At 35.9% G+C, this 14,281-nt stretch overlaps 1 protein-coding gene across 4 annotated transcripts in view; it reads left to right on the forward strand.

Moving 5' to 3' along the window:
- The window catches only part of NCKAP1 (NCK associated protein 1), a 100,842-nt gene that overhangs the window by 21,838 nt on the left and 64,723 nt on the right, over positions 1-14,281 (forward strand). For all 4 annotated transcript variants that reach the window (XM_089916594.1, XM_089916593.1, XM_089916595.1 and 1 more), the window contains exons 3-4: positions 13,366-13,458; positions 13,659-13,715. In XM_089916594.1, the coding sequence (XP_089772720.1) occupies positions 13,366-13,458; positions 13,659-13,715 (150 nt within the window). The remainder of the gene's footprint in view (positions 1-13,365; positions 13,459-13,658; positions 13,716-14,281) is intronic.

The raw sequence follows: 14,281 nt of genomic DNA on the forward strand, positions 1-14,281 counted from the left end.
CATTCACTTGGTTACCTAAACTGGAACCTTTGGAAACCCCTTTAACTTTTTTTTATATAAATTTATTTTATTTTATTTATGTATTTTTGGCTGCATTGGGTCTTCGTTGCTGCGCGTGGGCTTTCTCTAGTTGTGGCAAGTGGGGGTTACTCTTAATTGCAGTGTGTGGGCTTCTCATTGCAGTGGCTTCTCTTGTTGCAGAGCACGGGCTCTAGGCACGCGGCCTCAGTAGTTGTGGCGTGTGGGCTTAGTTGCTTCTCAGCATGTGGGATCTTCCCGGACCAGGGCTTGAACCTGTGTCTCCTGCATTGGCAGGTGGATTCTTAACCACTGCACCACCAGTGAAGCCCTATAACAGAGTTTTGTTTTGTTTTTTGCGGTACGCGGGCCTCTCACCGTTGTGGCCTCCCGTTGCGGAGCACAGGCTCCGGACGCGCAGGCTCAGTGGCCATGGCTCACGGGCCCAACCGCTCCGCGGCATGTGGGATCTTCCCAGATCGGGGCACGAACCCGTGTCCCCTGCATTGGCAGGCGGACTCTCAACCACTGCGCCACCAGGGAAGCCCTGTAACAGAGTTTTCATGATGTACTTTTGTGAAGAAGTATGTGTGTGTATCCTAATGGCAACTTAAAGAAATATTGGTTTTGACCAATTAAACTTTACCAAAATTCAAAGAATTTTAATACAGTGAGGACTAACTTGTGTCAATATTCTTTTAAAAATGTATCTTCAACATTTAGTTAATATCTCTTCTACATGTAATAGTCTTTAATTCTGCCTTGAATAAAGAAAGTAAATATAAGAATGAACCCCTCATTAGAAGAAACAACTAAGCCTTGCTTTAATATATTTGAAAAGTATTTGAAATAGGTCAAGTGATGGCAGGGAATTGCATCAGCCCTAATGACCTACCTAAACGTTTAAATCTTTTTATTTTTATTTTTAATTTTTACCATGCTAACATGAATACATGATAATGAATTGAATAGTCTAGAAGAATTAAGGATGAAAAGCGAGTGTATGTAATCCTACCCCACTCTCTCCCACCCTGGTCATATTTCTCAGGGGGAACTTCTGCTTTTAGTGTATCTGGAGGTTACCTCCAGAACTATAAGGAATATGCTGATTCTTTTATATATTCATTTGCCAACTTTAGACAGGATCTATTAATTCTTTGCTACAAAATATGAAGATTTAGCTCATTAGGTTTCCTCCCCTCATTTACCCTCTCCCCTCTTCCTGATGTTTGATAGTTTTTTTGTTAACATTTTTGGATCATTGGTTACTTCCTTTTTAAACTTTAAATAGTATATAGTTCTTTATATTTGTACCCTTACCCTTGGTCATTTATACTTTCATGTTGTCAAAATTGTTAATGCTTTCCTTTGGTTCTGTAATCATAAAGTGTTCTGAGATTGAATTATATGCTGATTCTAAAAATTAAAATTAATAAAGACCTGAGTGTTCGGTTTGCATTGCTGCACTCCATTATCACACTTTGTACTTATTCTTGTAAGTCCAAATATATAATATGTTTACATTATATGTATTTTTATATACATAATATATTTATTATCAAAGTGAAATGGATTCTCTTCCAGAATATTTCACAGTTAAATTTGTTACATAGATATATTGACTTTCTTGAATTAGTTAAGTGCCTTTATAGAATTTTAAAATTTATCCAGTCTAATAATCATACCACCTTTCTGTAAGCTTTTTTTTTTCTGGAGCCCACTTTCCTATAATCCTCTGTCTTCTAACTTCCCTCTGGATAATTTGCATAAGCCTGCTGCATAGCTCTCATCCTGGGACATATTTCTCTTTATTGTCCTGAGTGTAATGGTTTTTACCTGAACTTTCACACTGAGTTTCATAGAGTTTGGAAATCCCCTGAAATTGTGTACAGAGTTCTTGTGTGAATGTATTTTTCAGCTTTTGTCATGTTCCCAAGGGTGGTTCTTATGATCCCAAAACACATCTGTTTTAAAATCACCTTATGTTGTGAATCTTGCCCACTCTATATTCTAATCATACTAAACTGCAGTAATACCTTCTTTAGCTCAAGGATGCTGTCAGTTTTTCTGCAAATGAAATGGCCAATGAGCATTATACTGGGGTTTCATAGCATAGTCCCCAAGGAGATGCATTCCTGCCATTTGCAATCATTTATCCATTTTCTTCAAATTTCCTGAAGTTGTATCTTGCCAGTTTTTCAGCTATCTTCCAAACGTTGTTAGCCAATCCCTTTGGCTGCAATGGTGATAATGATTTCCTTCATAATAGCAAAGGATGTTACCAGTACCTGATCACCTGTTGATCTTTAGCTTTTGTTTTCTTGGTCATTTGTTTGAAGGGGCCTTTAGCCACTTTTAACCTGCTATCCTTTGAGTACCTTTGACATGGTATCTTATTGTTTTTCACGGCCAGTCCGGTTTTACCTGTTGTCAAATCAGAAGTTATTTGCCAAGATCCAAAATTGAAGACAGCAAAAGAAACTATAAGGGAATGAATAACAGATGTTGTAAAATACTTATTTTCTTTTGTTCTTCCTAGTACTCACTCATCTTGGCTAAAAATGTTTTAAATACGTACAGTAATGGTCTTTGGCCAAGAACATATAGGATAGTATACTGTGTTAGTCCTCATTGTCTGGTGTAGGATAGAATGTAGAAAATGGGGAAATAGATTTAATTGCTTTATTTTTTAAAGAAATATTTTATTTTGGGAGAGTGTACACTTTCATGGCACAAATGGCCATTCTTTCTCTTGCCTCTGGGTCTTTTGTTTATGCTGTTTTTACTATCTAGAACAATCTTTCTCTCCCATATTCTTTCACTAGGATAATTTCTACTTGTCTTTCAGGTCTATCCTTAGATGTCACCATTCCAGAGAAGCTTTTACTAACTCTTTCAAATTAGGTTAAGTGCTGCTTGTGTATGTTCTCATAGTCCTCTCTATTATTCATTTATTTATTTAAAACATTTACTGGGTGCCTTCTATTAGCTGAGTCCTGTTCTGGGAGAGGGAATCCAGCAGTAAATAAACAAGTCACTGGGCTTTGTAGAGCTTACATTCTGCTGGTCAGAGATAGACCAAAAAAAAAACCCAAACAAACGAAAAAACACAGTGCCACATAGAGTTGAGTTCTAAAAAGAACAAAGTGATAGTGGGAAGATGCCAATTTACTTGACCTGGGGAAAGCCTTACTGAGGAGGAGGCAATATAGCAAAAGATTTAAAGATAGGAGGGAGTGAGGTGAGCTGGGGGAGGAGCCTTCTGTGCTGAGGGAACAGCAGTGGCAAAGGCTCGGGGGAGTGTGCCTGTCTTGTTCATGGAACAGGAAGTAGGCCATTATGAATAGACCAGAGTGATTGGGGAAAGGGGCTGGGAGATAGTGGTAGGAGATGAGGACAGTGATTGAAGGGGTCGGCAGATGAGATACGGCTTTCTAGGACATAGTAAGGACTTTGGCTAATTACTCTTGAGTTGAGATGTTATTGGATAAGAGTGGTAGAGGAATGAAATGATATACCTATGATCACTGTGGTTGCTGGGTTGAGAAATAGTCTGCAGGGGAACAGAAGTAAAAACAAACTGGTTAGGAAATTTGCAGTCATTGAGAGGAGAGCTGATAGTCGCTTGGTCTAGGGTGGTACAGGTGAAAAATTGTTCAGATTTTGGATGTTTTGAAGACAGAGCCTATGGTATTTGCCAATGTATTGGGTATGGGGTATATAAGACAGTGAGAAATGTAAGACCCCAAGGTTTTTGGGTTGAGGAAATATCAAGATTTACTGGAGTGAAGAAGCAAGAGGAACTGGTTTGGGGTGGGAGTATAGAAGGGATAGTACTCAGTAGCTTGATATTAGATATGTTAAGTTTGAGAGACCTACTAGAAGTCTGAGTGGAGATGTTGAGTAGCCAATTGTATATATAAGCCTAGGGCTCAGGCTAGCATTAAGCTGAGAATCAAGTTGAAGAGGAATTATTGAGAGAGAGGAGAAGGAGTGGAATAATCACTGAGGAGAGTGTGAGAGTGAATTGATGGTGAAAATGGCATAATGTTGCTACTCAGTTATATTTAATGATTGTGAATTCAGGTTGAGATGGAGTCAGCATAGACATAGGCTTTCTCCTGCTGTGGGTTTTATCAGGTAATTATGATAGAGGGACAAGGGAGTAATATAATGAAGGACCATTATATTACAAGGGAGTAATATAATGATGGGCCAAAAGAGGAAACCGAACATGAGAGGTTGTATTTCAATAAAAAGATAGTAGGGTGAATGAATAGGAGCTCCCTCCGAGCTCAAAGAATTGATGAAGGTAGGGTATTAAGAGGGTATTAGAGATATCAAGTGGGAAGTATTCTTCCACTGATGCCACTTCACCTTATCTCCAAATCTCTCAAGAACAACAGATGTCCAAAAAGGCCAGAAAGAAGTCAAGACGGCCTAAGCATAAACTTTATTCCTCTTTACAGGCCTACTGATTGAGGCAATTTAATATGAGCCACCACTCTCTGTTAGTATGTAATCAATTAACAAAAATAATCCCTGAGTGCTCTCTGAGTTTTAGGCCCTCCTTTAATTTTCCCCATCTTGTTTCTCATCTTCACCACCCTTAGAAGCTCTGACCTTTCTTGCTATGGTCTTTCTCATACTATTTTGTGTGTGGGGTTTTTTTGTTGTTGTTGTTGTTGTTTTTATAAAGCTCTTTCATGTTATTACAAATTGGTGAGGGTCTTTGTCTTGAAGGGAAGGTGGGAATTAATCATTGTAGTTTTTCACCATCCTTGAACCTTACACTTAGAAGTTAGTGTGGTGTAACCAGATTCTAAAACTGGATAGTTATCTAAAAAAAGTGAGAATTACCTGTATATCTAGATATACAGTCCTCACTAGATTGTATGCTCATTTAGGGGCAGGGTCATCATTTTATTCATAGTTTTATCCCCAGCTCTTCCAACAGTGTCTGACAATATAATATCATGTTGGGGTATTTGTTGACTAAATGAATAATATAATTGTTAACTAAATAATTGTTAACTAAATGAATAATAATATTATTACAGTAACTTGTCTCTTTTTAGAGGTTACTTTTCATATCACAAGCCTCTCTGAATCACATCTGGGAACTAGGAAGCAATACCACTTGTAGGAATCTGCTCAAGAAAAATGGAAGTACATTACATGTCCACATATAGATACGTTTATAGCAGCATTCATTGTTCATAAGAGCTTAAAACTGGAAATAATTCAGGTGCCCATCAACTGATGAATAAAGTAAATTGGTAGTATATGCAGTTAATGGAGTACTATTTAGCAATTAAAAGAAACAAGCTACCAATACATGTTATAGCATGGATGAACTCCAGAAACATTAGGCTAAATGAAAGAAGCTAGATGTAGAAAGCTTATATATTATTTGATTTCATTTTATAGAGAGTGTCTGGAAAAAGCAAATTTATCGAGGCAGAAAGCAGATCAGTAATTATTAGGGATGCGGGTAAGAATGGAATTAACTGTAAATAGGCACAAGGGAACTTTCTGGGTTAATGGAAATGTTCTAAAACTGGGTAGGGTTGGTGGTTGCACAACTGTAGATTTACTAAAATTATTTAATTGTTCACTTCTGATGGATGAATTTTATGGTATATAAATTATACCTCAGTAAACCTGTAAAAAACAAATGATTTTGAGCAACCAGAAATGGTAGTTTATAAAAAATGAAGTTTATTCAGAAATAAGCTTTTTGGTTCTCACTGTGCCCAAGCTTGTTGAGTTTGCTTAGGTAAAATTGTTAACACGTATATTTTCTAATGCATTGTACCTTAAAGGGTATTCTCATCAGGAGCAAATGGTAATTGATAGGAAGAGAAATAAAAACTTTAAAAAGTAAAAAGTATAGCCAGCAAGGACTGTTTAATGTTGGCATGTTACCTTGCACATGTCAGTAGCGCCTGAGGCCATCTTGACATAATTAGCTCAGTATAATTGATTACAGTTATGATATCTAATCAGTAAGAAAAGCCTGACTTATTTCTCTGTACCCAGGTTGTGAAAGCAAGCTAATCACATATCTGAAAGACTTTTTAAAAATATTATTAAAATTGAGTGTAAAGGGGCTAGCTTCATTTACATTTTCATTCATAATGGAAAATGGTACCATTATATGAGGTAAATTGTATTTTCGTTAATACAGTGTGATATCTTTCATACAAAGATGTTAGATCTGACCGACCACACTATACTGGGGCATATATTTAGTGCTTTTCTAGTACTAATGATAAAATTAGTTTCATCAGTTTGCATTAATTTAACCATCTTGTGACCAGAAATCTTAAACTTCTAAGATTTTTCCTGGTGCAAGTTAATGTGCTCAGGTGGTGAAACAGAGATTATTTTAATTTCTTTTATTGATCTTTGTTTCAGTTACCGAGTGCTGCCTAACAGACCACCCCAAATCTTAATGGACTTAAAACAACAACAACTCATTTCATATTCTGGGGTTGATTGGGCAGTTCCTCTGCTGGTCTCACCAGCCTTAGGTCACAGCTGCGTTCATCTGGTGGGTGGTTGGGGCATGGGTCCTGTTGGGATAGAGGATGTGGAACCTTCCTTTCTGTGGGATATGTTAGCTTTCTCACACATGACACTTTAGGACAGTGTTCCAAAAAAGAACAAAATGTGAAGTTACAAGGCCTTGTAAGTTAAGAGTATCATTTTCGCTGCTTTCTCTTGGTCAAAGCAAGTCACAAGGCCAGCTGGGATTGTAAGGGTGGAAAAATAAACTACATCTCTTGATGAGAGAAACAGTAAAGTCCTATTGCAAAGAGGCACGCATAAAACCTTTAATTTTTTTTGCCTTTCTGTTCTTTAAAAAACAAAACTCTTTGCTTTTCAGAATTAATTTAAACAGATGACAGCAATATAAACTTGAAAAAGATCACTTTAGTATATAAAATGAAGAGGTTGAATTAGAGTTCTTAGAAGCTTCAATCTGTGAGATTGATGAAGCTACAATTAAATAGAAGTATTTTCTGAGAAGAAAATAGCCTTAGCTTTGCTTATCCCTATACTACTTTTGTCATGGTTTGGCAACTTGAATTTTAAAGTGTATTGAAGAGGTGTTTTGAACTTTGAAATCTGATTGACCTGGATTAACATCTTAACCCTTTTCTAGTCTGTTTCTGTATCTGGAAAATGAGGATAAAAATATACCATGATTGGGAAGATGAAAAAAATTCTGGAGATAGGTGGGGTGATGGTTGCACAGCAATGCAGATATATTTGTACGTGTGAACTGCACACTTATAAAATATGGCTATATTGGTAGACTTTGTTATGTTTTACCACAATTTAAAAAATGAACCTTGCAAAGTTGTGGTGAGGATTTAGTTTAGTAACAAATATTAAACATTCAGTAATGCTTATTTACTAGGCAAGTGTTAGGATAACTTTCCCTAAAATTTATTTACTACCTTTTGCTCAGAAAAATGCATTTATGAAATATTGAATGCCAACAGAATCATTTGTATATAATAAAATGAAAGTTCAACAAGGTCCCATGAACCTTTTTTAAAATGACTAATCTTTGTGTTAATTTGGATTTTCATATAATCTTAGGAGATTTGCTTATATTTGATATGAATATGTCATTCTCTTTAAATGTTTCTCATTTCTTATCCTGTAAGGACATAATGAAGTATTTTATCCAACAGGGATTTATTCAAGGGATTAAATTACCACTCCGTGTTAGGATACATAAACTCATTTGAGACATGAATTGATACCTGATATTGCATTCATTGATAATTAGTACAATTTAAAAGTTGATTCTATGACTTATGTTGAGAAACTTGAAGATCATTTATTTATTCATTTAAAGTGCATCTACTGTGTGCTAGTATTCTAGACCTTGGATACAATAGCATGAAATAATACAAACCTCCTTTCCTCTGTGGAATCTCAATTCAAGTTAGGATGTTAGACAACAAACAACTAAAGTGAATAAATACGTACCTTTATTTGGAGATAAGTGGTAGGAAGAAATAGAAAGCAGGATGAGGAGTAAGAGAGTAACGTGGGTGAGAAGACTATTTTAGGTAAGTGCACAACAATGGCTTCTCTGAAGAGAAGTGAAGTGAAGGATTGAGCTATGTGAAGAAGTAGAGAAGAGCATACCAGACATGATAAAGAGCAAGTGCAAAGGCTCAGAGGTGGGACCAACCTTGGTGAATTTATTTGATGAACATAGCACGCAGACCAGTATGACAACTACTGTGAGAGGCTGGAGGAGCATGAGGGGAGATGAAGTTGTAGAGACAGGCAGGGGTCCTATTTAGATTTTATTCTGAGACATTGGTAAGAGACTTTGTATTTTAAGTGTGATGGGAAACTTACTAAAAATTTTTTTAAAAAACCCTTTATTTTGAAATAATATTAGACTAAAACAAAAATAACACAGTGAGTTCACGTATACTCTTCATCCAGTGTTAATATCTTGTATAACCTTCATTGGAATCATCTCTTCAGGGTAGTGTGTTACCTTATAATGTCCACTCTCCTGCCACTATATGGAGAAGACTGAAGAGGCAAGAGCAGAAGTACAGAGATCAGTTAGGAGGCTTCTATACTATAGTTAGTAGTCCACATGAGTGTTGATGAGTAGAGTGGTGGCTGGACAGTTCCTTAAAAGAGGTTTATGGGCTTCCCTGGTGGCGCAGTGGTTGAGAGTCCGCCTGTCGATGCAGGGGACATGGGTTCGTGCCCCGGTCTGGAAAGATCCCACATGCCGCGGAGCGGCTAGGCCCGTGAGCCATGGCTGCTGAGCCTGCGCATCCGGAGCCTGTGCTCCGCAACAGGAGAGGCCACAACAGCGAGAGGCCCGCGTACCACAAAAAAAAAAAAAAAAAAAAAGAGGTTTACACAAATAGCCTCTCAGCACTCTTATTTTAAAAAGCCTGGTTTAGGGACTTCCCTGGTGGCACAGTGGTTGGGAATCCGCCTGCCAATGCAGGGGACACGGGTTCAAGCCCTGGTCCGGGAGGATCCCACATGCCATGGAGCAACTAAGCCCATGTGCCACAACTACTGAGCCTGCGCTCTAGAGCATGCAAGCCACAAGTACTGAGCCCTTACACTGCAACTACTGAAGCCCCCGGGCCTAGAGCCCATGCTCTGCAACAAGAGAAGCCACCACAATGAGAAGCCCGTGCACCGCAACAAAGAGTAGCCCCTGCTCACTGCAACTAGGGAAAGCCTGCATGCAGCAATGAAGACCCAACTTAGCCCCCCCAAAATAAATAATAATAAAATTAAATAAAAAAGAAAGAAAAGCCTGATTTAGAATATCATACTAAGAAATTGAACAAAGCCTTCCCTGAACCAAACTTCTGTACTTGGTTGTTTTTTAAGAGGAACAAAATACTAGCATAGTTTAGGTCAAGAAAAATAATTTATTATGCATAAGCAGTTTCGATGATGAAAGAATATTTGAAATGGGTGAATAAAGGACTTCAGTCACTTTCCTTTATGTTGAAAATCTGAATTAGCTCTCTTAGTCATTGGTTCCTTATTGTAATTTGCTAGTATCTTTTCTTTGAAAGAATGAAAGCTAGTAAATACTAAATTTCAATCAGTTTTTTAGATACTTATATTTTGTGTAGAAAATGCTTCTTAATTGTACAAAGATTAATTACCAAGATTTTTCATTGCAAAGATATGATCTTATTTTGTGATCTGCATGGCTATTTATCCTGTTTATTTTGTTTCTACACATTTTACTTAAATTTTAAGAATAATGTTCCACAGTCAGAAGCTTTAATGAAAGCATTGTACAGATATTTTGCTCATATAGTTAACCCGTGTATCCATTATATGCTTTTAAAGTGTTAGCGAATATTGATAGAATCATTTCTCAAAATTGTACTTTTCTAATGTTCTGTTCTGTAGCATCAAACAATCTATTACTGATCTATATTCTTAAACCATTTCCTACTTTTTATTTACTATAAAACAAAGAGATAATGGGAAAACAACTTGTTCTGGATGTTGAACCTAGAAGTTAAATACTTTTTGATAGTGTCTGCTCTACCTCACCTTAAAAACGAAAATAGGAGCATTTTTTTTCAGTTGAAGCCCAGGAGTTGTAGACACTTTTATTCTTTGTTGTTATAGTTGAACTTTCATGCAGAGCTTTATGGAATTTATTTTCATTAAATAGGGAACATAATTGTAACTATATGTAGAGACATTGAGGGGATTTTGTGAAATACTTGTATGTTATTTGGAACACTGCCTGGCAGAGAGCATGCTCAGTTAAATATCAGGTCTTATTAGAAGTACTATGAGTAGTATTGGGATTATTTAAAACAGCTTTATTCTTGCTTATTTTGGAGAAGTGGTCTGTGAGCATCTTCTGTTATTCACTTAATATTTAATGAGCAGCTTCTGGGTGCCAGGCACTGTAAAGTGTTCTCATGTATATTATCTTGGCTAAACTGCCCACATCAGCTCCCATTTTGATAATGGGGGTATTAGACTCTGAGAGGTTAAGTCATTTAGCCGTGATTTCACAGTAAGAGGTGGGTGTCACTTGCTAAAACATGTCATCTGACGCTGACATATAAAGGTTTTTTAAAATTGTCCTAATCACTCATCTGATAGATGTTTATATTGTGTACTTCTTATGTGCAGAGCTGTTTGATATGGGCTGTGGAGTTTGATACACTGTCTCATAGTGTTGCAGGTAACTGATATAAGGTAGAAAGTGATATTATTAGAAATTATACACATTTAGAGTAGGGAGATGTTATTTGCATTGAGGGAAAAAGTTCAATCAGGGATGTTTTCTTGAAAGTCAACATTTAAATTGAGTAGTTTAGGAGTAGTAGGATTTGGACATACGTGAGTGGTGGAATTTGGACATCTCAAGAGAGAAAACAGTAAAGAAAACATGAGATGTGTGTAGAAAATAGTGAATAGTTTGTTTTGGCTACTGTGTATAGTGTGTGAATGGATGTAGGGGAAATTTAGATTGGAAAGGTAAATTAGGACCAAATTATGTAGGGTCTTAAAAACTTGAGTAGTTATTTTGAATTTAGATATCCTTTAGTTCAGTAAATTTGTTTTAGCCAGTGTAGAGGCTAGTTACATACAATTTGGGGGGAAATAAAATTGAATGAGAAATTGAGACCATAATGAGATTTTACTATTAAAAAGGAAGATTGGGGCCATGTGGAATGGTAGAAAGAACACTTTATCAGGAGCATGGATATGAAATTTTTAATCCTGGCCTTGTCATATTAAGTAGTTATATAACCTTGGGAAGATTCTTTTAAGTTCTGTGAGCATTAGCTTCTTAATATGCAAAATGAGAATTTGTATAAAAGATCCTTAAGGCCCATAATAAGATGGTGACTGTGTCATTTTTTGTCCAAACTAGGACACTGAAATTGAAAGGAGGCACTATTAATAATTAACCCAGTAGCAACCAAATTATACTTTTGCTTTTTATCCTATTATATTATGAGTTTACTTTCACCTGTTACCTTGCAAAGTTCAAATTTAAAGTACTGAAAAGTAGGGGAAAGGATTAAGACGTCCATTGTAAATGTTTAATGTTATTGAACAAGGTAAAGGTAGTATAATCTGAGGAAACAGAATCATTTAAAAAGGTGTCTGCTTGATGTTGTGAGTGGTAATGATTAAAAGTGTGCTTATAAACAGAATTGTTTTGAAACATATATTGTTCAAAATAGAGTCAACTACTACCACAGATAAAGCTAGAACGGTTACATACATCACTATAAGTATATATCTCAGTTTGCCTGGCATATAGGGGAAGTAGAGATACTTCGTTTACACTTTTTTACATGTCCTCAGGGACTGCCGTGTCTAGGGCACTTTATAATAGTTGGGTCTACCAGAATGCTGTGCTTGCTGTTTTTTGTTTTGTTTTGTTTTGTTTTTTGCTGTACGTGGGCCTCTCACTGTTGTGGCCTCTCCCATTGCGGAGCACAGGCTCCGGACGCGCAGGCTTAGCGGCCATGGCTCACGGGCCCAGCCCTTCTGCGGCATGTGGGATCTTCCCAGACCGGGGCACGAACCTGCGTCCCCTGCATCGGCAGGCGGACTCTCAACCACTGCGCCACCAGGGAAACCCCTGTGCTTGCTGTTTTTTAAATAGTCTTTTAATAGTTTTTTTAATCTCCTGATGCTATGCTCACTATTATAAATTTTCTGACCTATCATAATGGTTCAATACAATTATGTGTAGAGGCACCTCTCCCCCAACACTCCTGTGTAGGTGTAAGTTTAAGAACTGATTGAGGGCCTCAAAACTGTATGGGCTTTGATAGCAAGTTTGATATTTTGAAGCACTTTCTCATATTTTCTGGTTTTCTCATGTTCTAGGTGAATTATTTTATATTAAATGTGCATTCAGATCACCTGGGTATCTTGTTAAATGGCAGATTCTGATTTGGTAGGTTTGAGGTGGGCCTGAGATTCTGCTCGTCTAACAGAAGTGGAAGATGTGGAAGTTTCTATTCTGTAGACTACATTCAGAGTATCAGATAGGTTCTAGATGTTTTTCCGGAATTCTGGCAGACTTATGATATATGATGTTAAATATGGCTGGATTCTTTCAGAAATTATATTAATAGTTGTTTTAAAGAGAAAACTTAGGACTTTTGTAAATTTAATAATACAGTTGATTGAAATAATATTTGTCTTTTGTATTCACATTTTTCTTCTTCTTATGTTTACCAGTGTCTTAACTCTGGTTTTGCTTCTTTCTCATATCTTTTTTGTTGTTTTGGTTTTTGCTTTTCTTTAATGTATTATTGTGTTTTGTGGATCTGGTCAGGGAACCGTTACTGTATTTTATGTTTGTATCTACATTTTATTTTGCATGCGTAACGTGGCTTTGCCTGGATGTTCTTTTTGGTAAGTTCCAAATTTATAAAGCATATTGTTTTTTGTAGTGTAAGTTATAATGTTTTTCACCTTCTTTTCTCCCACTTCTAGTAATGTGGTCATGCTTATGAGTTGTTTTTAGTTTTTTTAAAGAGTTCATTTGATAATTTTCCTAACACTTTCCAATTTTCCTTAATAGTAGTGCAGTTTGGTACTAATCTGCTTTGATTCGTTTTATAGCCTCACAATGTCAGTTGCTGGTCACTATTAGCAGTTGCTGTCTCAAGTATTTTGGTTTTTTAAAAGAGCCTTAATCATCTAGAAATATTGTCCTAAAAGCTTGTGCTTCCATTTAGCAATCATAAAAGAAGATAGTTTGTAGTAAAACTAAATAATTTTGTTCTCAGTAAACAATGCATTCTAATTTTGTTTTCACAGCAACAGCTTGCACAACTACAGAAAGAAAAATCAGAGATTCTGAAAAATCTGGCATTATATTACTTTACATTTGTAGATGTTATGGAATTTAAGGTATGTATTTTAATGTATAAAATTTAACATTTCAGAGATAGATTGATATTTGTTAATCATATAAATTGTTCTGTCACTTGTAGATAATAAAATTAGAATTCTTCTAGAACAAAAATTCAAAATACATTTTATTTGTGTGTGTTTTCTGAATTTAGTAGTATTCATATAGGTAAAAGGTTTAAATAAACTTTTATTTTCAGGACCATGTTTGTGAATTGCTGAATACTATTGATGTTTGCCAAGTCTTCTTTGATATTGTAAGTATTATTTTCAGAAAAATTTCCAATTCTTCTGTCTGTTTCTAGTAGAACTAAGGGGATCAAATGCTTTTCTTTAGAGAAAATGTAAATGATTAGTATATAAAGTTTCAGCATTGTTAATTTGGCTTGTATTTTTTAAGGTAAGGAGTTATACTGTATTTTCACTTGTTTATTTGATTGTCATTGAATATAAATCTTGTACATATTCGGAAATAGTTGTTAATTTTAGTATTTTAATAGGCCCAATTTTAAAAGGTTACACAAGTAATCCTTTTCTCTATAAAAAGCATACTTGATAAAACTCTTTCTTGATAAGTCAATTTCTAGATATAGGAAGTCAAAGTGAAAAATGTCTCCACTGACTTAATGGTGAACCTATTTATTTATTTAATACTCCTTTTTTCTTGCTTAGTGAGATTTGCTTTCATGTTTATTATTTTTTTGGTTTTGGTTATTCTTTTAAACTGTTAGCAGTTTGAATAGGGTGATCACAGACTCTGTTTCATCCATAAAATTTTGTCACAAGCACAAAACTATTATCTATAACTCCAAAATTATAAGCA

Source organism: Delphinapterus leucas, chromosome 8 (genome assembly GCF_059928025.1).
Source record: "Delphinapterus leucas isolate spDelLeu-1000000601 "Yukka" chromosome 8, BTC_Dleu_Yukka2, whole genome shotgun sequence".
Classification (NCBI taxonomy): Eukaryota; Metazoa; Chordata; class Mammalia; order Artiodactyla; family Monodontidae; genus Delphinapterus; species Delphinapterus leucas.